Source organism: Osmerus mordax, chromosome 4 (assembly GCF_038355195.1).
Source record: "Osmerus mordax isolate fOsmMor3 chromosome 4, fOsmMor3.pri, whole genome shotgun sequence".
NCBI classification, from domain to species: domain Eukaryota; kingdom Metazoa; phylum Chordata; class Actinopteri; order Osmeriformes; family Osmeridae; genus Osmerus; species Osmerus mordax.
In genome coordinates this window covers 15924894-15949671 of record NC_090053.1, presented here as the reverse complement: position 1 = coordinate 15949671, position 24778 = coordinate 15924894, and the positions used below count along the sequence as shown (strand labels likewise).

At 47.6% G+C, this 24778-nt stretch overlaps 1 protein-coding gene and 1 non-coding gene across 2 annotated transcripts in view; one reads left to right on the top strand and one right to left on the bottom strand.

Moving 5' to 3' along the window:
* LOC136941483 (neuron navigator 2-like) overlaps positions 1-24778 on the top strand; it is a 62403-nt gene that overhangs the window by 19594 nt on the left and 18031 nt on the right. The window contains exons 9-18 of the mRNA XM_067233979.1: positions 1184-1292; positions 2501-2893; positions 7110-7205; positions 16467-16608; positions 17836-18136; positions 19265-19943; positions 21447-21926; positions 22473-22538; positions 22873-23027; positions 23792-23974. Coding sequence (XP_067090080.1) covers positions 1184-1292; positions 2501-2893; positions 7110-7205; positions 16467-16608; positions 17836-18136; positions 19265-19943; positions 21447-21926; positions 22473-22538; positions 22873-23027; positions 23792-23974 — 2604 coding nt within the window. The remainder of the gene's footprint in view (positions 1-1183; positions 1293-2500; positions 2894-7109; positions 7206-16466; positions 16609-17835; positions 18137-19264; positions 19944-21446; positions 21927-22472; positions 22539-22872; positions 23028-23791; positions 23975-24778) is intronic.
* Positions 23325-23397, bottom strand: trnat-ugu (transfer RNA threonine (anticodon UGU)). Its single transcript has one exon. It is a non-coding gene; the product is annotated as a tRNA-Thr (tRNA).

Below are 24778 nucleotides of genomic sequence, written 5' to 3'. Positions count from 1 at the left end.
TTGGAGGAGGAGCTGGAAGACTGGTCCAGTCATAGCTGTGTGTTCCAGGTGCACCTGCAGCACACGCGTGTGTTACAGCACATGTGTGCTTGGGACGGCATCGCTCGGATCAACCAGGACATCCTCCTCACTGTCCTGGATATTTACGAGAAACACGACAGTAAGAATCTCTCTATATCTGTCCACTCCCACAGTGACACCATCCAGAGAAAGATCCGAGTGAGAGAAACAGGCAACAGAGGGATAAGAGAGAGACAGGAGAGAGAGAGAGAGGAGCGAGAGGTTCTCCATCTCAGTTTTCCCCCAGCCTGCTGCCTGTCTGGTAGCAGGGTTTAGTTGTGTTGCAAAAGGCAGGTTAAGCCTTGTGAAAGGAGCTGTTTGTGCTCCGCAAGCCTCCTGGAATGCCTGCACAGGGAGTGCACACACACACACTCACACAAACGCAAACATGTACACGTACACACACAGACACTCGACACTAAGCACACACACTCAGGACACCACTCTACACAGTTTTTCCACGCCACTATGGGAGCCAAGCCAGTACAGCTTAATATTTGTGTGTGGGGGGTCCATGAATGTATGTGGTGTGTGTGTGTGTGTTTATGTAGTTGGAAGCTCCCTCCTCCCCTCTCATTGTAGGAAAGTACATATTAATCTCCCCAGCCAAGCCCTCCTCTCACCTACACCTCATGTGTGTTAGGAGCTCTGGTGATTAGCAGCCCTACCGTTTTTTCAGCCTGAGGGCTTAATTCTACAGCACGGGGAACAAGAACTTGTTTGCAAAGGTATTTTATGGACCTATATAAACAGCGTTGCTCTTCAGAAGAGATATGCAATGTGGCAATTTTGCAGCGTCGTAAAGAAGTTTTGATTTTGTTGCCCTGAAGGAGTACTGTGTAGTTTATGCTCTATCCAAGCCATGGACAGGCTTGTGTTTTACTTTGAGTGTTAATAGTTTTCTTTTCAGAGGAAGCTCACATACTAAATGTCTGGACAAGCCTGTCAGGTGTTTGATCCATCGGCCGCTGCTGTTCCACATTCTCACAGCGGTCCTGTGTGTGATGGTGCTGCAGTTGTAGTTTCTACAGGAGCTGGGAGGATGCTGTAACATCAGAACAGAGCCATGGATTTGGCGTGTGTTCTAGTATGTTCTAAAAGCGGTTCTACCTGCTACTGCTAGGTGAGGATCCGGAGGCCCGTCGCTTGCGGACTGTGAAGAACATCGCTGACCTGAGACAGAACTTGGAGGAGACCATGTCCTGTCTGAGAGGAACGCAGATCAGCCACAGGTAGGCCCCTGTGTGTGTGTGTCTGTGTATGCCTGTGTTAGCTTGTGTGTGTGTGTGTGCATCTGTGCATTGTGACATCCTCAGAGGGTCAGACCAGGATCAGCAGTCCAAGCTGCCTGACAGCCCAGGCGTGGGCGGCAATTTGTAACGAATAGTTTCCGTCTCTACTGTCAGATTGGAGAGGGCTCAGAGAGAGGGCTCAGCCATCTGAATCTCTGGTTGTCACAGCACCCATGAGTTTTGTGTGTGTATGTGTCCTGCACTTTTAGAATAACAGTGATTTTAATGGTGGGAAAGGTCCAACTTAAGGATCTAAAATGATCTAACCCTGAAGAGAGACTTCTCAGCGCACTGAAGTGTTTTTACTTCTGCCCATTCTTTATTTTTAGAATGAATGTCACCCCCTTTAGGTCACACAAAGCCAGCGCAGCCCCAAATTCACCTAGTGACCCACCAGTCAATAAGGACAGTGGCGGAGCAGAAGGGGGAAGTTTCAACATTACATTAATTCAGACTGATGTGGGAAGGGAGCATTTTAAAACGCGTTTGTTTTGTTGTTGGTGTCAGCCTTTGGCTCTAGAACAGTTAACATGAGCCAGTCAGGTGGGGGGGGGGGGGGGGGACTCCACAAGTCTCCTGGGTGATTGACAGCTAGACCGGGGGATCAGATGTGCATGTATGTGTGTGTGTCTAAAGGGGTGGAGGGAGGCAGGAACGAAAGGGCCGGGTGTCCTGCTTTGTTTCTGACCCTGAAGTGTCTCTGGGACGCCCACATCCTGGACCTCTTTTCACGGTCCTGCGTGAGCCGGCCCCCTGGAGTCACCTGACACTGGGCTACAGGAGGAGTCCCCACCCCATGTCGATGATGGAAGGATGAAAAAAAGGTTTAATAAAGAAATGATAAAAAATAAAGAATAGAAAGCTGTTATGGTGGGATGCTATGAAAAGAACTGCCTTCTCTTTACAGTGACAGAAATGTCTCCTCTCTGTGGGCTGGGAGGACTAGCAGCAGGGGGTGGTGTGTGTCTGGCAGGCTGGCTGGCTGGCTGGGTTCACTGCCAAAGCTGTCAGATGGTTGCAAGACTTTGAAACTCACACTCCCTTCATCTCATCTCTTCCTCTTCTTCTTTCCCTCTAACATTTCTCCCTCTCCTCCTTCCCCCTCTACTTCTCTCTCTCCCATCTCTTTCTCTCCTGTGTCCCCCCAGCACTCTGGAGACCACTTTTGACGACAGCGTAACCACGGAGATCAGCAGAGGGGGAAAGGCTATCCTCAACATGCCCCCTCGCCCAGCCTCCACGTTACCGTGGCGACTTGGTGGGTCCAGCCCCCGTCTCCAGGCGGGCGACGCCCCTTCAACAGGAGGCGGCTACGGGGTGGCGGCGAGGGGTGGAGTTAGTCGCGCTCTGACCCCTAAGGGGGGGTACCTGCGGAGACACTGGCCAGCGGGGCGGGACATAGATGACCTCACCCCCGGCCACGCCCTCCTCTTGGCAGATAAGATGGAGGAGCTGGAAGGTATCACCGTGCAGACAACGGGGTACGTTAGCGACGGGGAACTTCTGGGGAAGAACGCCAGGATGGATCACATGACTAGCGGGTGAGTCTGACACTGCTGTGGTCTCACACCTGGTCACTATGGCGATGCATTTTGTCACTATTGTGATAAATGTTGGATCAGTAGGCATTCCATCATCTGTGTTTCTATTAGTTAGTGGAGCAGTGATATGCACAAATAACTAAGTGTATCTTCAGCTCCACTGATTAAATACTCTGGCAAGTGCGTTGTCCTTTTCTGGTAATAAGCAGTACACTAGGTGGCAGTGTTTATACATATTCCATCCTAATGCATCTTGCAGATTCCTTTTCACTTGTTTCTCCCCTGTTATTCACAGTTCATCCTGATAGTACAATACCCAATGGCTGGGTCATGCATATTTTGTACTTATAGTAAGAACTGTAACTGCCCTTGCAAATATGCCCTGATGCATGCAGTATACATATAACTGGGACATCAAGTAACGGTGGCTTGAACTGGCACAAACAGGTTCACGTCGGTCCACTATGTCCAAGTGCCTCTTCCGCTGCACAAACCCCTAGTTCTTCAGCTCAAAAACCTCCTATCAAAGTAATTTACTTGCTTACTTACATGTTACTTAACAAGTCTTCTTGGTCTAATGGTGGACCTTACTGGAACAGGTTTGAGACCAATGTCAGACTGCTAGTTAAGTACAGGTTCTGTGTGACCTACGAGCCCGGGGCTGACCCAGGAGTGTGTGCATGTGAGTGTGCATGTGCGTGTGTGTACATGTGTGTACAGCCTCCAGCTCCACTTCTGCTGGTGACACGAAGGCAAACTGGAGCTTCTCTCTGTGGCGTGTCAATGTTTCTCAGGACGCTGTAGGCATGTTAAGCCATGTTTACACTGGTGTGGAGCGTGCTCAATACAAAATGGATTATCAACCTATTTTTGTCTTTGTCACGAGAGGAGTTCTGGGGAAACAGTTTGTAGATAGAGTGTGTAGATAGAGGGTGTAGATAGAGTGTATAGATAGAGGGTGTAGATATGGTAGAAAAGTGTATGTGTGCACTAAGGAGAGTAGACAGGGTATTGAATTTATAAATAATCTGGCCTTTGTGCTGCGGAGAGAAGGGGGTCATGGGAAATATGTTCTGTGGCCTGAGATGAGTGTGAGACTGTCCGAGCTCTCAGGGTACTGGGATACTTACATACTGTATTGAGTCCCCTTGTTAACCAGGGCTCAACACTCACACACAGAGAGAAGTTCCTGCTTTCCTCTGCCTTTGTGCCACCAGCAGAAGTGGAGCTGGAGGCTGTACACACGCACACACTTACATACATTCTTTGTTTAACTACTATGTATATACTGTATATATGAGACTGACAACGAGAGAAAGAGAAAGATATAGACATGCACAGAGGGATAGAAGTATAGGGAGAAAGAGAAAGATAGACAGAGGTCTACATATCCCCAGGTGTCTAAAAGGTTCATATGAATCCCCACAGTGAGGTGAATCATGTAATGGAGATTTAAAAGCAGGTTAGGATGTGTCTGTAGATAGTCATCACACACACACACATTTTACCTGCAGTAAGACACACACTATGCTGATGGGACACAATAAGTGGTATAATTTGCTTGCACATCTGTGGTCATGTTCAAACAGGCAGCTCATTTGTGTGACTGTATCTGCTTACCCCAATAACAACCCCCCAGCATTTGTGTAATTGTGTAACTGTCCTTCCTTTCTGCCTGCCTGCCTGCTTGCACTGGGTATAGTTCAGTGGTAGAGCATTTGACTGTAGATCAAGTGGGTTCAGATTTGAATCCCCTCCTGTATAACGCTTCAGATAAAAGCGTCTGCTAAATAAACACATTATTAGCTCGACAACAACCCTCCAGGTTCTGTGTAACTGTGAAGATCATGCGACTAACAACGTCATGTTTTAGTGGTTGACAAGGCTTTTATACCTGTGTTTGCTTACAGTATCTAGCTACATACCATAGGTCTACATTTTGTATGACACAACCCAGGGGTCAATTGCCAGCATAGCTACTCATTAGTACAGGACAGATACAGTATAGACGCCACAGAGGATGCCAAGCTGCAACCTTTAACCTGAGCCAGGTCGTGTGTGCTCAGCCATGGCCCTCAGAGGTCAGGGCCCATAGGGGTCTGTGGTTGTAATGTAAACAGCCTGCTGAAGCTGCACGAACCAACCTGCTGTTTAGTGACTAGGGTTAATGGGTAAACCTGAACACACTAACTCACCCGCACACAGACCACAGACACACACACACACACAGACACCAAAACGCCTTGAACAAACACAAACACAGAAACGCTCATGAACACATACACACCGAAACGTACATGAAGTCCAGTTTGGTCACCTACATGTCTGCAAGAGAATGTGGTTATTACCACTATCATAAAAAAAAATCTTTAATTTAGCAGACACTTTTATTCAATGCAACACACAGTGGGAAATTCCATTATACTACGTCTTGCTCTAAGTAAAACACTCTACAACTGAGCTACATTCAACAGTTTGCCATTCAACTAAATGAGCTCTGCTGTGAGTCACCTCTGGTGTGTCTATTGGGAAAGAAGGTTGATCTCATATTATCATACTTAACTAGTGTTTCCCACAGGAGGGTTGTGGTTTGTTTACAGGGAAAACCTAGCACACACACACACACACTGAGCCAAGCACACCCTTAAAAGATCATGGTTTGTTACCTGCCGGGCAGGTTAGTCAGCACTGGGGGAGGATTCAGCAAACAGGGAGGGAGGTAGATATACAGGCACACAGAAATATAGGCTGGCAGGGAGGAGGGAGGGAGGGGGTGAGGAAGGCAGGTTGGGAAAGAAAGAGGTAGCATGCAAGAAGGTAGGGAGGGAGGAAGGGAAAGTTGGAGGGAGGAAGGGGGAAAGAGGCAGATAGAGAGGCGGGGGAGCAATGGAGGGGGGAGTGGGGAGGGAGGGAGGGAAGGGGGATGGCTTGTTCTTATCACAGGAAGTAGAGCTGGCTTGACTTCATGCTAGTGCTGCCTATTCTAACCTCTACCCCCCCCCCCCCCCCCCCCCCCCAACACACACACACAAACACATACACACTGACCCCCGCTTCCCCCCCCCTCCACACACACACCCCAGGGGAGTTCCCATCAGCCCTCCCCTTCACCATAACGGGGGATATGAAGGGGAGGGCTGAGGGGGGAGGTGGGGGAGGGCTTCTCACTCTGTCTCTCTCATCAGAGAGACAGAGTGAGAAACAGAGAGAGAAACACTAATAGAGAGAGAGCCAGAGAAAAGATTCAAAGACAGAGAAAAAAAAGATAGACAGCAAAAGAGAAGAAAGAGTAAGCAGAGAAAGAAAGAATGATGGAAAGAAAGAACTAGTTGGATGACCATCTTGTTTTGTGGTCAGTGCTTCACCACAGCCTGTCCTGGTCTGCATGTTTCAGGATCTTCAGACAGACACAGAGGTATTTAGAAATGGTCATATGGTCAATGGAATTGAAATATGACCAGACTGATTAGTAACATGAGATTATACAATAATGTGCATGATGATTTGACTGTGACTGGTTCTATATTTATCTGTTTGGAGGAGATAGTCCATCTTTGGATGTTTAGTTTTGGTTTCCTGTCCAGTTGTGTGTTAGATACAGGTAGTACCTCTGAACCAGACTATCTTAATGAGTTTTCACAGGTTAGAACCACTGTGCAACTCCATGACAATGCCAGCTGGGTCACCCTGGTATAGCGTGCTTCAGATTACACCAATCAAGACATGAATGGCTCTGCCCTAATCTTACTCTAATCCCAACCTGGTAATCCCTGATCTGGGGGCATGGTAACAGGACACCAAAGCAGGTGACTGAGGAGGGTAAACAGTGGTGGGTGAGTCCATGTTGACAGATACGTAACTGGAGAGGTTTGAAAGAGATCACCTACACCTTCTGTATTCAGAACAGGGAAGTTTCCGGAACATTCAACTGGTTCATTCTGCTCAACTGAAGGCTCTGGTTGGGTTCACGCAGGTTTATTCAGGTTCATGCAGGTTCTAACTGCTGCTCTGTTGGGGAAACAGAGGGTGACCCTTTGTGAAGTGGGACAAACCTAGAGGCTTGTTTGGGTTGTTGTGTAGGTTGTTCGATAGACTGACAGCAGTGTATGTGTGTGTGTGTGTGTGTGCGTGTTTGCATATTCATGTGTGTGCATGGGATGTATGCTTTGTATGTGTATGTATGAGTGCGTGTCTGTATGTGTGCGTGTGTTCTCAGCTACATGACGGACGGCGGGGGGGGTATATACACACAGCGTCCGGCCAACAAAGAGGTGCTCCAGCACACCACTACGAGCCACGCAGACACAGACAGGTAGGTCACATGACCTGACTCAACCCTAACCATGACCATAACCCAAAAACCTAACCTAACCTGAACCCCAAACCTAACCCTAGCTCATAACCCTAAAACTATCCCTAACTCCTAACCCCAGCCCATACTATGGTTCTAATCATAGCACTAATTCTAACCCTAACCTTGAACCCTTTAAATCCTCAGAGAAATAACACTGGAACTTGTCCAAGTTCTTGGACAAAGAAGATGTCCCCAAAAAAATGAATTATCCTTGTTTACTATCATTCAGGAGACTTCCGGTCCCCGCAAGAATAGTTAAACAAGGCTACACACAAGCACACACCCTTTAAGGCAGCTGAAGGTCCTGTCATAACTACTCATACTAAATCTCAGACTGGACAGATCAACAGTGAATTCAGTCTAGCCTGTCCACACCAGTGCTCTGGACCTTTGAGAGATTACAAAGATTACCAGTGAGTCTGACCTTGTGTTGTTGTGGATTAGAACCCTGGCCTGCCAAGTGCTCCAGGAGAATGTTGATTCCACCAATAGGATCACAGCAGGGACAGGCAGCAAACAGAGCAGTCATTGTTGGGTGACTGAGTGAAAACAGAGTGATTGTTTTTCTCTGCATACAGTGCTACAGGCGTTAGATCTTGTCACACACACACATTTCCTAGCATTGCTCCACTTAAACTTTAATCTCCCTTGATGGGAAGTGCAGTGAATCCCCCTAGTGGGGTTTCAGGTGAAGTGCAGTCTGAGGGACTGCAGTCTGAGGTATTGTAGTTTGAGATACAGCATTCTGAGGTACTGCAGTCTGAGGGACTCTTGTCTGAGGTACTCCAGAGTTGCTCTACCTCCCAGCGCTCTGTGGGGCTTTTCTGTCTGATGGAGAGGACAGGCCAAAGCTCCACCAAACAAAAGGCAGACAGTCTCCTGCTTACTGACAAAACAACGGGGCTGCCCTGACTTATTAATGCGGCTGTCTGCTTCTGTTAGCGTCATGGGGGAGGATACAGACTGCAGACAGATAGAGCCTGACAGGGTGTGGCCTCCCACAGAAAGCACCATGCTGGACTGTGTGTGCTGCAGAGAGATCAAAAGGAGGCTCCAGGCGCTGAGGTGGGAGATATTGTCATTCTGTGTTTTTGGGGATTAAACTGCTAAATATAGCGAAAACATATTTTCAGAAAGCACAATCCTGCCTTCTCCTCCATGCAGGATACTAGTCAAATGGACATGAATAAGCAGGACAGCATACCTGTGGTGTGTGGCATGTGCTCACCTGTGGGAGATATGGTCCACCTGGAACTGCTTCCTCAGGCTACCTCGAGTGCTACTTACATTAGCCTGGGTACAGACTGCTCTTTATCTTTCAGCAGGTGTGTACGTGTATGTGTGGATGCCTGTGTGAGTGTAGAAATCTGTATGTGTGTGTGTGGTGGGGGGTTCCTGTGTGTGTGTGTGTGTGTGTGTGTGTGTGTGTGTGTGTGTGTGTGTGTGTAGGTGCTCTGCCTCTCAGGACATCAGCTTTGCCCTGCAGCTCTATGCTGTCCGACCTGTCTGGACATAGTCTGCCTCTCTCTACCCTCAGGCATGTAGAATACCATTACAAATATATGCACACACACACACACTCACACGCTCACACACACACACAGTGAGGTAATTTCCAGGGTAAGAAGAATGGAAGGGAATGTGTGTTTGTGTGCGTGTGTTTAAATATGTGTGTGTGAGTGTGTATGACGGGGCTCTTTCAGGCTTGGTTCAGAGTAATCAGAGTGTGTAGATTATGTGTGGTGGTGTGTATGAATGCAGACCGGTCCCAGCCTTGGGGCAGTGATCCAGACAGGGACAGGGATGTGGTAATCAGGTAACCTGATCCCCTTCGCCACTACAGACAGGCTATGCTCCCATCTCCCAGTCACAGGAGACACTACAGTCACACAGCCAGCCAGTCTTTCACATGCTAACGTTGTCTTAAGACCCCGTCCTGTCATCTCTGTCTGACTGTGCTGAGGTAGAGACATACACTGTCATAGAGTCTAGGCTGGACATAGTCCTGACATTATTATTTATTACTGCCCTCTACTGTATCTCTCTACTGTATCCCTTTGTATCTCTTTTTCCATCATTCTCTTTCACTCTCTTTCACTCTCTCTGTTCTTTTGTTTCTGTATTTAGCACATGTAACACATCCTCCTACACTTCACACACTGGTACCTATTGTAGTGTATGGAGCAATATTTGTGTGTGTGTCTGTGTGGGTGGTGGTTGGGGGGGTGGTGTGATTAGGACCAGGAGAGTGGGCCCTTGGCCAAATACACATTAGTATTCAGATGATGATGATCAGTGAGAGGCATTTATAGAGGAGCAAGAGACAGAGGATGCAGAGCACATGTTGAGAGAGAAAGAGAGAGAGACAGACACACAGCCCTACAGCACACCCAGTCTGAGGTGTATAAGGAGAGGCTTCAATTTGGGCGGCAGTGTGCTGGTAGATTTCGGTCCTCCTGTTGTGTCTGAGTCTGGCTCAGGAGAGGTGGAACACAGATAGAGGAGAGACAGATGAAGAGATATATATATAGAAAAGGAAAGAGAATCAGAGGCAGAGAGAGAGGGAGAGAGAAAACAAAGAGAGAGAGGAAAAAGAGATTAAGACAAAGACTTAAGAGGATAGGAGATATGAGAGGAGAGATGAGGATGCTGATAGAGGTGTTCAGTGTCCAGACTGTCTGGTACCTGTTGACTGCAGCTCAAGTCTGGGACTGACTGGCAGGGAGGAGGAGTTTACCTCAGGGAGGACAAGGGACACACACACACACCACACACGGGTGAAGAACCAGATGAGGACTGGCATCCACTGAGAACTGGAGCTTTTATTATAGTCTGTCAAGTAAGTGTTTTGTGTTTCAGTACTGGATACATTGTGTGAGAAAGTGTTTCTGAACACAAGTGGTGCATGTGTGTGTTGATATTGTGTCTAGCACAGACCCTAACTCCTCCTACTAGAGGCAGTCTGTTAGACAGACAGGCAGGCAGGCATGATTGTGACTGTGTGGTGGATATAACAGTGGTATAAAGTCTATCTCATGAACTCTAGAGAGGTCAATGTTTTCTCAGGAGTGAACAACAGTCTGGTCAGACAGACACTACAGTCAAAGAAAACATGCAGAATAGTGTTCCTTTGTGCAGGAGGACTCAGAGAGCCAGAACAGGGAGAGTGTTTATAAAGTGAATTAGTGCTGTGGTGCTGTCAGCCTCCTCTCTGCTTGCCTGCCCCCAGGCCTACTGTTGGCTCAGCTCTACTCTCTTCTGCTCTACTCTAGAGTAAGGAGAGAAACTACTCTAGAGAAAAAAGTGTATTCTTATTAGGAACACTACAACTCCCAGAATCCTCTGGGAAACTCTAAGTAGCATGACCCTCGGCCAGACAAACTCAGATTAGCTTATAAAGAGACACTATAAACATATACTGAAGAGACTAGATTTTACAAACACTGTAGCTTCATTAGGAATGTTATTCAAGCATGGTTGTCCACCCAGGGTGAGAAGCTACAGTCAGATATGTTCTGTGTTGTGGAGAGAAACTGAGGGAAATGTGAAGGCCTCTACAAAACAGCTCTCGACCCGTGGACCTCGTGCTCAGAAGAAGAGCAACCTCCTCTTCAGGCCTCCCAGCATGCTTGTGAGAAGCAGCTTTGTCTCCCAGCTCCTCAGGCTGGTCTGAGCACAGCTGCCTCTCACCCTCCTCTAAGGTAATTGAGAGCTTTAGACAATAGTCCTTAATTACCCCCAAAGAGGACTAACACCCCAAACCTCTGGCCATTGGTATGATAATGAGGGGGTGTGAGGAAGGAGGTGACGGAGGGAAGCAGGGAGGAAGAATGAATTCATGTCACCTCGCTAGCCTCTAAAACTGAAACCCTAACTGAACCACAGGAGCTGGAGAGAAGGGGATTAGAATGAATGGAAGGAAGGATGAGTGTTCTATTATCTAATTATTCCTCATGGCTCTGTCACTCTGCTCTCTCTCTCCCTCTCTCACTCTTTCTTCCTGTCTCTCTTAGGGAGAGAGATGACAATAGAGCAAGCACTAAATGCAAATTTTGAAATGATCAACATCTGTGACAACAAAGGCATATCCTGTCATGGGTGTGAGTTTGTGAGACGCCTTTGAAATTGGATCGTGTGTTGTGTGTGTGTGCTTGTGTGTGTTGTGTGTAAGTGCCTTCACATGGGCATGGGAATGAGTGCCTTTTGAATTGGCGGAATGTGTGACAACGTGGATGGACTGTACTGTGTGTGCATGTGCGTTCAAGCCTGTTTGTGTGTGTTTGCATGCGATTGTATGTGTGTGTGTGGCCAGCTAATCCCCCCCCCCCCCCACACACACACACACACACTCTGAGATCACATCAGGGACATCAGATCCCAACATATGGTTGACCTGGGCCTGGGGAAGCTTCTGGATTGATAGATAACTAACTAGGCAACTAACTACTACAGCTCTGGAGATATATATAACCAACTAAATAACTAACAACTACAGGTCTGGAGAGATAAATATATAACTACCAGGCTACTACAGGTCTGGTATATAATTAACTAGATAACTAAGTAATTACCAGGCTACACCAGGTCATGGTCCCCCTGGCTAGCACAGCCTCTGAGCTACATCACTTGGGACAACTTTGCAACTAGGTTTTGATTTGTCTTAATGTGATTTTCATTCGTAACTAATTGATTGAGTAGTGGAATGTCCTCATCCAAGCAGCTGAGTACACACGCAGGCAGTGGAAACGGTGTCACCTCTTTAAATCCCCCTCCATCAGTGAGCAGAGACTGTTGTGCGAGACAGACAGAGGTGGAAAGTGTGTGTGTTTGTCTGTAGAGAGATTTGTTGCTCTGAATTCCTGACCCTCTTCTGGCTTTGAGGCAGAAGTCATGTCAGTACACACACAAACACACACACACACACACAGTTGGCTGCGGAAGCTTGGTGTGCTGCTCAGGAATGTGGCTATCAAACTGCCTCCATACTGTCTGTGTAGCTAAATGTATAGCTGCCTCTCACACTTTAAATAGGGGAGGCTGGGGCTAGTTGACACAACTTGTCAAAGTATATTATTCGGATTTAATCAGATTTGGTCATCATACAAAATAAAAGAAATTTTTTTAGGCAAGACCTAACTATATTCATCAACATTTTTTAAATTCAAACAATTAATCTACATCTAACTGATGCTGGTCTCCTCTGCTGCCTGTAGCTGCCTCTCTTTATGATGTCAGAAACACCACTAACTTTCTAAATACACCAGCTGCTTTTATATTCTATGCCTGTTTGCGTTTAACAGCTTTGGTGGCCAGACGCTTACTATGGCGGTGCTATATGTGTGACCGGTTTCTCTGGTTTCGCTTATGAGGCGATTTCAGAATGGGGTCAGTGTTAGTGTCTGAAGTGTTCCCTAGAGACGGTCCCTGTCAAGTTGTGGAAGGATCCAGATCAGTTCTGTGTTCCACCAGAAATTCTTGTCACTCTCAGGACCACTGAGGTCATTCCTAAAGAGGAATGGTTTCATTTATTGCTGTTGATGTTGATTGTTGGCAAAGCTCCTGTGACTCAACGCTTTAAAGTTTGACCTTTGACCCCGGAGGAGTTGACCCGTAGCAGCCCTCACCAGAGGAACCAGGAAGAGAGAATGAGCCCGTCTGGAATGTACAAATAAGATTGGCTCCGGAGGAGACCCCGCCAGCCAACCAACCAACAGCATCCTGGGATTGTTGACTTAGCAGACACCCTCAGACACATACACACACAAGCCACCTGGCTAAATAAGACTAAGCTGTTTATTTGTAGGAAATGGGGGGCTTTGGATACTCTCAGACAAGCTGTTCTTGGAGCAAGTCTAAGGTGTGTCTGTTCCGAGGAGCCTCAAAGCTACGGCTGATCTGAGATCAGAGGAAGGCTTGATGTGTAGAATGCCACTGTGTCTGCTACAAAATAGTGACTGAGTAACTGTTTGAAGTTCCTCCCAGCATAACTCAGCACTGGCTTCTGATTACACTAATACTGTGTTTCTGTGTGTGTGCGTATGCACGTGTGTGTGAGAGAGTGAGTGAGTTCATGCTTGTTTGATTGCGTGTATGCTCTGTGAGTGTGTATGTGTGTGTACAGTATGTGTGTGTCTGCAGAGAGAGTTGGTGTGCTTAGCCACTCCCCTCCGTGTGTGTGTGTGGCTGGCTGGCTGGCTGGGGGGAGATTCACCAGTTCAGGCTCAGAGAGAGCGTGTGTGAGCTAGCTAGCGAGCTGCGGCTGGAGCCGTATGGGGAGTGCAGAGCTGAGTGGAGAAGCGGGGCAGTGCGGAGTGGAGCGGAGTAGAGAGGAGCATACACCAGAGCTGAGTGGAGCAGGGCCGATCTCAGAGGGACTTACAGAGTAGGGGCGTCCACATGAAGCTGTCAGTCAGCCAGTCTTTCTCCAGTGCTGTGGCCCCTTCTCCCGGCCCCCCCTGGTCTGGAGCCTCCCTCCCCCACAGGTAGAGGAAACCACATCCTGTCCTTCTGTGTGTGTTTGTGTGTGAGTGTGTGTGTGTCTTTGTACTGTAGTATTCTAAGGGCTGAGGTCTGCGTGGTGTGACAGAGAACAGCCATGTGTCTGTTGGGCTTCATTCTCCTCCTTTTACACATGGCTGGTTGTGTGTGTGTGTTGGGGGGAGGGCTTCTGACTGTGTGTGTGTGGTGTGTTTCTGTAGGTTTTCTTCACGTGAGAATTCAAACTGTCTATTTACTCTTACCATAACATTTACTGAAATGGTCTTAAAGGTCATGCTGAATGTCATTCAGTCTCGAATGTCTCTTCCTGTCGGGGCTTGTGTACTGGATATCTTTAAATATCCTTAAGCCAAGCCCATATTTTAGACATATCATGGATTTTTGGAAGGGCCTTTGTGTTGAGTGCTTACACTGTATAGAGAGCATGGTCACTATCTCAGACTCTCAGACCAGTACTAGGCCAGGGGAACACCACTAACACACACCAGCTCTCCCCTTCTCCTCAGCACTCTCAACTTTAACAGCAGCCTTTGTGTACGTTAACAATAACAATGACCAACCTAGTTGTGCTGTGATAAATATGTTGTTGTTAGGATGTTGTTTTCATGTATTCATAGAGATCTCTGTTTTTGTGAGCTCAGCTCTGCGTTCGTTTAACTGGAGAGCAGTTTGGAGTGAGCAAGCTACCTCCATTCATTGCCTGGCAACAGTTCTGAATGGTGCTGAAGCGTTGATAAGTCTAGTAGAACGAATGGATTTCACCCTGACCAAACACACTGGATGGATGGTCAGTGTGTGTGTGTGTTTGTGTTTCTGTGTGTTTGCTTGTATCTGTGTGTATGTGTGATGCTTGGGGTGAGCTCAGTAACCCTCTCTGGCCTCGGACTCACTCAGTGTTTCAGTCACTTTAATTTAACCTGTACTCTAACCTTGATGTGACCAAGGGAGTCCTGGTTTAAGATTTATTTTACTGCTGCATGACTGTGGCCAAATGGCCTTGTTTAGGCCCAGACTAAGACTGTCTGATGAGTATGCATGGGCTTGGGGTAAATAGAAAGGACAGAAAGAGAAAGAGAGAGAGAGAGACAACCAGACAAAAGAGAGATTCTCTTTTGAGAGAGTCTCTCTCTTGCACCCTCTCTTTCCCTCTCTCTCCCATCCTAGTTTCTGTCCCCACAAAACACCCCAGGACCCTGGATAGCATCGATACTGAGTGATGTCCTCTCACACACACAAAAACTGTGAAGTGTGAAGCATTTCTGTTCTCATACAGATAGGCCCTTGGCCCTGATAAAAGTAATGAAAAGTGATGAAAGGTGTCTTTCATGTCTTGAGACTGGCCAGAGTGGGAGCTGCCTCTGTCACCAGAACACAGCTAGCATGAGAGACACTCCTCCTCAACAGTCTGCTCTCAAGGCCTCAACTGCACACCAAAAAAGCAGCAGTCTGTGTGTGTGTGTGTGTGTGTGTGTGTATGTGTGTGTGAGGCTCCACGACAGACAGGAGTTGGACAGGTCAAAGTCAGTTCCCCAAGGCCCCTGCTCAGTAGAACACACCAGTGGCGATTTCTTTAAGACTGCAAGGGAAGCTCAGCTTGCCCTAACATTTAAAACAATTCATGGTCAAATATTTACTATTGTGTTAACATTTTAAATGCGTTAGAACACGTTCATATCGAAGACGAGTTTGTTCAGAATCAGCTACATATATTAGCAGGTCGACTGACTGATTTCCTTCTCATACATTCCCGTAGCGTCACAGTGCATTTCCCTGTTGAAGCTCAGCTTCCATGGACTTCAATGGGGCTGCGTTGAACAGTTTTTTTCAGTGCTTCGAAACTATACGGTCATTGGATAAATGCTGCGATTATGTCCCGCCCTGGACGCTCAGCGTCTCTGGGGGTGAATGGAGGAGTAGGCTGGCCTGGACCCTGGGCTTCCGCGTGATGATTGGAGGGTCTGTCGAAAGACTGCACCTCCTTTTGATTGACAGCGATTTTGTACTATAAAAAGTCGCCGAAGCTATTCAAGCTCAGTCCCATCACGGATTTTGCAACTGTAGTTGAAAGACAAACGGCTGCAACCTATTTCTTGGTATTTGCTTGGCGAAATTGCTAGCCAATTTTCATCATACATTTCATACAATTATGCATCACATTCCTTGTTTCAGTTGAACCTAATTCCCATATTTCCTTCGGGTTTAAATATTTTTTGGTTAGATCGTTTGTTCATTCATTCATACAGTAGGCTAGGCTAGTCTCGTAGGGGTGAACTAGCCAGTGAACTGAAAATGTATATGATGTAGGCCGAAAATGAGCTTCCCCTGTTTGAAAGACCAGCAGCCGCCACTGGAACACACATACTGTTGTGAAAGAGAGATGAGAAGAAAATAAGTAGAAGAAGAAGAAAGAGAAAGAAAGAGAATGAGAAGGAAAAGGACAGAAGGAGGAGGAGATACAACATAAAGAAGAAAGAGAATGATGGAGAGAAAGAGAAGGAATGAAGGAGAGAGATGGAGAGAGAAAGAAAGAAAAGAAAGGAGGTGGGGAGAGAAGGAAATTTCAATGACATGTCTAATGTGTCAGGCATGATGGGAATGCTGTCTCTGGCCAGTAGATTACAATATGTGTGTGTGTAGACCAGGGGGTTTCTGTCCACACCTACTCTACATCATCTGTTATGTTTCTTATGACCAACTGTATCTCTCTCTTTCCCCCACTAGTTGGGACGACAGCAGTTCAGTCAGCAGCGGAATCAGTGACACCTTCGACACTGATGACATCACCAGCTCGTCCGTCAGTTCCTACGTGACCACTCCGTGTGTTATCTCCAAAGACATCCAGGTGTCACCAGTACACACGCAGGTAGGCCAGGTCCCCAGATTCAAATAAAGAGTCCATTCTTCATCCAATATTAATCTTGCGTTCATTATCCCACCTAAGAGCATTTGCTGTGTTTGTATCCTGATTTACAGACGCATGGCCATCCTGATTTCAATGTCCGTGTCCTTATCCCTTTTACACAGCAGGCCTACAGTCCAAGCTGTAGACTGTTATAGTTTGTTACCTGAGCATAACTATGTGAGACTCTGTATCTCTCCTAGCGCAGCGCTCCAGGACTCACACACCTGCTTGTGGCTTACAGTATGCTGACGTGTGCTTCAAGTTGATGTGGAATGAAGTCAAGGTTCAGAGCCCAGAGTTCAGAGGTCTTTCTATGCTGCCAGCCCAGCCTGTTAGAGGTCATGAGGTCTTCCATTGGACTAGTCAACAAGATATGAAAACAGTCCTCTGTAGATACACATCATCTGCTCCATATATGAATATGTACATGAATGTATTGACTAGGGATAGTGAGTGTGTCTGTTTGTATGTGTGTTAAAGTTGTCCGCTGGCAGAGTGCTGCGTTTCTATGGCAGGATAGTTTCCAGTCGTAAAGACGGGCTGGTGAGAGAGGAGTGTCTGCAGCTTTGGCACAGTCTTCATGTTTTCTACAGTTAAATGTTTCACTGCATCCTACCCTGCCAGAAAGTGACTCCCTCAGACTGTTTCCTTTTATAGAGTTGCTTCGTGTGGCATTTCCCCCCCTTCTGCATAGCAGAATATGGTGTAGATTTATTCGGCCAGGTTAGTGGAGATAACCGTGTTTCAGAAGCCCGTCAGATTCCTCCCAGGCCAAGCATTTTTGTGGGTATTTTCAGTAGCTGTTGAACAATGACCGGTGAGAGCTGATGTAAGCTTGGCTGGGCTTGGGAAAACACTCTGAACCCTCCTCATGGTGACAAACAGCCAATACACAAGCTCAGTTCTGCTTGAACCACACATCATCTGATCTTTGACTGGGTGATTTGTTATGGATTTGTATTACTTTCATTGGTCCAGTCTCAGATCAGTCACTGTTGAAAGTGTGCTATGTTCATGAGACACACACACGTTCATACACACACACGCACACACACACACACACATACACACACACTGAAGGGCAGAGTATTCATACAGTAGGTAACCAACAGGCCTGAATAACACACATTGTTTTACATAGTTTCTCAGTAACCTCAAGATGATTGACAGTTGCGTTGTCCCCCACAGCTCCAAACAGACGTTCAGAAGCACAGCACTGTGGACCGCAACGCCGCGTGGCCCGTACCAGAGGTCAAGAGGTCAGACGGGGGGTCAGACAGCGGGGTGAGGATGGAGCCAGGCTCCAGATGGGGCCGCCATCCTTCCGACTTGTCTGACGAATCAGATCGCAGCTCGACGGGCCGCCGGACGCCATCCCACACCGCATCCTGGAGGCGGGGCATGAGCGCCCAGGTGGGAGTGACCTCAGCCAGGGCCACGGCGCCCATCGTCACGGCAAACAACGGCTCATTGAAGAGCCATGGGACAGGTACGTAGTAGAGTAGAACTGAGCGGGGTAAAGTAAAGTAGGATAGAAACCATTAGAATACAGTAGATTGGTCACTGTCCATTTCTGAAAGGGAATTCCAATGACCTAAACATTTTGAATCACACAATTATGGAAGAACACACCCTAGAAAGCGCTGGTGAAACTTTTAGATAGCATGTTCATGTCGCGTGTTTATGTAGCGTGTTCGTGTAGCGTTGATGAGTCTTCTAACAGTCAACCTCAGAGACAGTTTTATCTGGTAAGATCAGAGCTCAGGTTACCTGCCTAGTGGGGCTCTCTCTCCCTCTCTCCTTTACTCTTTCTCTTCCTCTCTTTTGCTCTCTCACTCTTCCTCTCTCACTCTTCACTTCACTCTTTCCTTCTTTCCTTCTCCTCTCTCTCTCTCCGTCCCTTCCCCTCTCTTTATCACTTATCTCTGTAGTACCTCAAATCATCCTCAGCTTGTTGGGTTCATGCGTGTTGAGGCAGACCAGAGCTTGTGTTCAGGGTTGTTACTGTGCTCAGTGGCTTCATTTATTTCCTTTACTGTATTTATCTATCCTCTATCAGCCTTGTATCCTAGAGTCAGACGCTCAGGTAATCCCCTCTGTTATCAGTCAAACAAGGACAGGCTGGCAGCATGTTATCCACATGCATTCACTCATATCAACATGGCAAATTTGCATCAATCAGTAATGGTCCTATTGTTCTGTTGAGCCCAGTGAATGTGGGACAATGTTGTGTTAAGGTGATGTGATTAGGTCTTATGATCTCATGATGGATTTGGCTGCACTGCACCATACACTACTGCAATTGAGATGTTGTTGTTTCACTGTTAAGATACTATTAAGTTTGTTCACTGTGCTTGGTAGCTAAGACTTTATGATGTGGCTAGTAAATATTATATTATATATTATATATATATTATTATATTATATATATATGAATATATATATATTATTATATTTGTACGTCACTTTGGATAAGTGTGTCTGCTAAATAAATATCTGCTAAATTAATAAAATGTCAACTGTAATGATTGCAGGTACCAAAAAAGGAGCAAAACAGCAAATGTGTTTGCTGGTGTATTAAATGAAGTTCATATTGAGATGTTTCTCTATCCTCCAGGTAAGACGGACGATGCCAAGGTGTCGGAGCGAAGCTGTCTTTCTCCACGTCCCAACGTCCTCCAGCGTTCGCCCTCTGACACGCCCGGAGGTGCCCTTGCCAACGATGCCAAGAAGCCCCCCTCCTCCTCCCGCACCCCCACTGCCACCAACACCTTTGGCTTCAAGAAGAACGGGGGAGCGCTCACCATGATTACGGCCGGCGGAGTCACCATGGTTACGGCCAGCGGGGTGACCATAACAAGTGGTTCGGCCACCCTGGGTAAGACTCCCAAATCCTCCCTCCCGCAGGGGGGTCATGGGGTTCGGACCCTGGGCCGTCAAACTAGCGTGGACGACGGCTACCTCTCTGCCAGCGGCCGGCACTCCACCCTCCAGTACCGAAGCCTGCCCAGGCCCAGCCGGTCCTCCGGCACTGGGGCCGTTAACGGGAGCCACGGCAGTGCCACCCTCCGCTCCCCCAGCGGCTCCATGGACCCCAGCCGCTCTGCCACACTTCAGGGGTCGAGGGGTCGTGGAGGCATGGCCAAGACCAGCACGTTGGCCAATCAGACAGACAGGGAGAAGGGCGTGTCTGTGGAGGGTGGGTTGACCCCCCAGGGCATGGGGGTACTGACCCCCCAGGGAGGAAGGCAGATGGGGGGAAAGTATGCAGACGTGTCGTCCCCCACCCTGCGCAGGTGAGCTCCTCTACCAAAACCACACTAAGAACGGATCCATCTTTTACTCATCCATCTAACTGCTTTTACTTATTATCTGGATAAAATATGTATTTAGAGTTTAGACCAACCCAAACCACCATTATATCGCACATGCTTTGATGTGTTTGGCCTTTAATCATGGACAGCAGGTAAGATGAGCAGGTGATACCAGCATGTAAGATCTACGGTAGGCTGCTCTTCCTGAGGTTTGTGGCTGCTCCACCCTGCTGGAGTTCAGACTCCAGTCCTAGGCTCCCAAGCCCTCCCTGTTTCCTGTCTGCACGGCCTGGAATTCAGACGGTTTACACAGGGCTGAAACCAGCTTAATCACCCCTCATGGTTTAATCAGCATACTGTAGGAACAGTTCAGAGAAAGCCGGCCTCTCTTATCAGCCCTCCATGATATTATGTGAAGTCTGCTGCCTAAGGAATTATGTACTTTTGAAAGGACTGGCTTGTCGCTAGGCAGATTAGAGGCCCAATCGTCCCCTGTGGCCTGTGATAGGCTCCAGTGTTGGTTTGGAACGCAGAGACAGAGGCCAGAGCCTGCAGAAGACCAGAGCGGTGTTATCTCTAGCTCAGGCCACACCACTGCTCTGATCTGGTTCCACAGACAGTCAGTGTAGTTAAGGCCTTCCGCTTATAGGCCTTTGTATAAGCAATTCATTTTTTCATTTTAGATGTTCCCTATTAATGCCTCATTGGCTTACAGGAATTCCACTTACTTTATTTTTCGACTTTGTTGTCGTCATTAAAGTTACTGTAATGAATCAGAGAGGAAAACAAGAAACAAAAAACTTACATGGTGTTTTTATTGCCAGGTTAGTTCTTACAGGTGTTTCAGAGTCGAGATCTAACCAAACCCATCACTCAGTTTCCCCGAACACAGTGTCAGAAATATCTGGTGAAAGTACGGATTGTTCCTTTAACTGCTGCTGCTGCTTCCACTTATCAGGCTGATCTGGAGGTGAGGTAATGAGAACACGAGCCAGCTGGTTCTCCTCAGGCTCTCTGTCATTCATCTCACCTTGTCACAGCTCATTGGCCAGCAGAGACAGAGTCCTCGGGAAACTGTCTTAGCATCTGTGTGGTACAGTCCTAACATCCTGTCTGGACTTAACTGCCATTTTTATTTGAAAAAAAGGAATTGAAACAGACATGGAAGATGTATGATAGCTCTCACAGCCAAGCTAGCATGAGCTATGAATGCGAAAGGGGTTTGTTTGTTTTGTGATTACAGCATGGGTGGAGCACACTAGTTTCAGAATTCTCATGCATTATACTTTGTGATTTCTGTCATATTCACTTCTGGTTGTTTTTTAGGAGTTTTTGAATCTGATGTTGCATTACATGATTAATTCTCCAACGTCAGCCCCAGTTTAATAATCTCTCCTCCCTCCCTGCTTCCACCTTATCCCTCTCCTCTCTTTTCTGCTCTTTCTGCTCTCTCTCCTCTCACTCCTCTCCTCTCTTCCCTGGCAGGCTGTTTGGTGGAGGTGTGAAGCCTGGGAAACAAGCCCCAGTCACCACCATTGAGAACATGAAGAACTCCACAGTCATCTCCAACCCTCACACCAGCTCTGTCCAGCAGGGCGGCGCTCTGGAGTCCCCCTCTGCCTCGCCAAGCAGCAGCAGCCCTCTTTACGGGGTCGGTGGTGGGCCAGGAAGCCGGGGTGGTTTGGAGCCCACTCTGTCCCCCCTGGCCTCCAGCCCTGGGTCGGCCCTCTCTACGCCCTCCCAGTCCCACAGCCTGGCCTGGAGTCCAGCCACCCTCAGCCCCAGCCTTGGGTACCCAAGCGGATACCCCTCCCTGGGCAGCCTGGCCACCAGCACTGAGTCTATGGACGTGTCCCTGGGCAGTGCAGGAGGAGGCATGGTGGGGGGGCACCATGGAGGGGCCAGGGATGAGGGGACAGCTGGCTGTGTGAGGAACAATGGCATCAGGACTGGCTACTCAGACAGGTAGGGGCTGGAGACAGGCCTGGGAGAGGGCTGGGAGGAGACTGTAGACTGGTTAGCAGGCTTTGCCAGACAATCAGAATGTTGAATGTGTGTATTTGCAGTTTCATAATGGTACTACAAATGATGACAGTCCCTTGATTGGTTCCTGCTGTGGTGATTTTAGCCATCGTTTTGTGTTGTTTCAGATGGCTCTCTCTTCTAACTGTGTGTGTGTGTAGGTGTTCTTTCTAATAGTGTGTAGGTGTAGTCTTTTTGAACTGTGGGATTTGTGGGTGTGTAATGTATAATGGTGTGTAATGGTGTGTGTGTGCGTGGAGTCTAATAGTGTGCAATGGCGTGTATGTGTGTAGTGTTGTTGCTGTTAAGTAGAGCCCAAACTCCCGGATGTGTTGCTCCAATGACAGCCTGACTTCTATCTGGACTGATCATCTCTCTCTTTCTCTCTTTTCCTGTCTTCTTGTCTCCTCACTGTTTTGTCTACCCCTACCCTCCTTCCTCTTGCTACCATCTTTTTCCTAACCCCTACCCCCCCCCCCCCCCCCCCAGCCCCCTGTCCTCCCCTTCATCTAGTCCCAAATTCAGTCGCAACACGTTACCTAGGAAACAGGACAGGTATGGAGTTGATTGTGTTGAGAGCAGTGTGCGGGGTAGCATCCCCCTCTTGTGTCTGTGTCCTGTGTTTTTCTGACCCCATTATCTCTCCTTCATCCCTTCCCCTGCATGTGAACTGTCACCTGCTATTCGTCTCATAAAGTTCAGACGTTCAAATGATTGTTTGTGTCCCTTGATAGCTGTACTTCAGTATAATAAAAGTATTAATTTGATGTGATTTCATGTACCATAGTGCTGTTGTATGTGTGGAGCTAACTATCTGCCTGTCCTACTGTCTGTCTGTGTGTTTGTGTGTGCCCCTATGTACGTATGTTCTACACCTATATGTGTACAGGTATGCCCACCTGCCGGCACTGAGGGGCCATGAAGAGCCTCGTGATTGGCTGCGCTCCCACTCAGCAGGAGGTCTCCAGGACTCTAGCTCCTCCTTCTCCCAGGGCTCCAGCCTCTCCTCACCCTCTGGCTCTCGCTTCAACTTTGCTCAGCTCGGTGGGTTAAGCTCAGCTCAGCACAGAACACATCACGAAACACTACAAAACACCACAGAGAAAAAGTCCTGAATGTTAAAAGCTCATCAAACTCCTGACAGGAGACTCAAAATTCTCAGAAGTGCTAGGGCCAGGTTTACTGCTTGTAGTTTCAGAATCCAGTACTCTCAATGGGTGGATGAAGTAACAGCTGTGTGGTGGTTAGGGTTACGTCTGGAGAGAAACTGGAATAAGCAGTGATGTTGACTGTTACTCGATGTGTGATAGTTCACAAATCTGAGAAAAACATGAGAGGTCAAGGCTCCAGCGAGAATTGAACTCGCGACCCCTGGTTTACAAGACCAGTGCTCTAACCACTGAGCTATAGAGCCTCACCTAGCACTAATGGAAGTCCCAGCAAGTTATGAATACCGCACCTTGCTCAAAGACAGGTTGGCACACCTTGTTTGATGACGTGTCAGACTTACCTTGTTGAACCAAAGACAATAGTCAGGATTATGTTGGGATAACTTAAAGCTCTGTGGTCAACATAGAGGCATGCTTTAAATGGGACGTTCCCATATTGACTGTCAGAAAAGAGAAACAGTAGAGTTCACACTGAGTTTTCAAGGTTGAGGAAGAAAACTCGGCTGCAGAAAAAGTCACCAGACAGACAGGAAGGACTGTGTTAACCCAGAACGCAGATAATCTTACATCAATTTGTGTGTGTTCATGTGTCTGTGTGTTCACCTTTGACCCCCTGTGCTGTACATTGTGACCCGGCAGGAAGTCCTATCGCTGCGGCCCACATGACCCTGGGAAACCTCCGCAGCACCAACGGGCTGGCCAATCAGGAGGGAGCCAACGAGCCGTCCAGCGATACTGGTCTCAGGAGCTCCTGCATGTCCCTGGAGGAGAGGAGCAGGACCATGAGCAGCTCCACTTCCTTCCGAGACGGGCTGGAGGAGGGTGAGAGCCATTGTTTTGATCAAATTCAATTTATTTTTGACTGTATTAACCCAGAAGGAAATTCATTGACTTTCAAAACACTTTGACGCACATTGAAGATGTTTTTGGGGAACATGGTGAATGTCTTGGTGATGTCATAGAGGTGCCCCACAGTAGTGCAGCACTGCTTGCAGTATGGTAGAGTTTGGCCTCTTCCAAACTGCTAGCAAACCAAAGTAACAGGGAGCCATTCAAGTAGGACAAAATGTTCTTATGCAAGCCATGTTTACTCAATCGCCGAGACTTGTTTTAACAACAATCTATTACTCATTAGCTGCCTCAGTCTGTCTCAGTCTGTCAGAGACTGTGGTGATTTTCCAGGTGCCTCAGTAGATTGAGGAAGTAGGATGAGGTGCTCTGACATACTCTGGTAGAGGTGTTCAGAACAGGTGTGAGTTGTGACAGGTGTGTCATTCTGGTAGAGGTGTTCAGGTACAGGTGTTAGAGGTGTGTCTCTCTCTTTGTCTCTCTCCCCTTGTCTCAATGTGAACTTCAGAAGCCTTCTTTTCTTCTCAGAATCAGAATCAGAATTCGGTTTATTCGCCATGTATGTTATACAAACACGGAATTTACTGTGGCAGGGAGGTGCAAAACACTAAACATATACAGATCTTGAATTAAGTAAAAGTACAAAAGTTTAACTATTTCTAAGAACTTCTCCACTTCTCTCTCTCCCTCTCACTCACCCCCCCCCCCCCCCAACCCAGCAGCCTTAGTCCATGATGTCTGATGGCACCTCAGTGTCTACATTAGATTACAGATTAG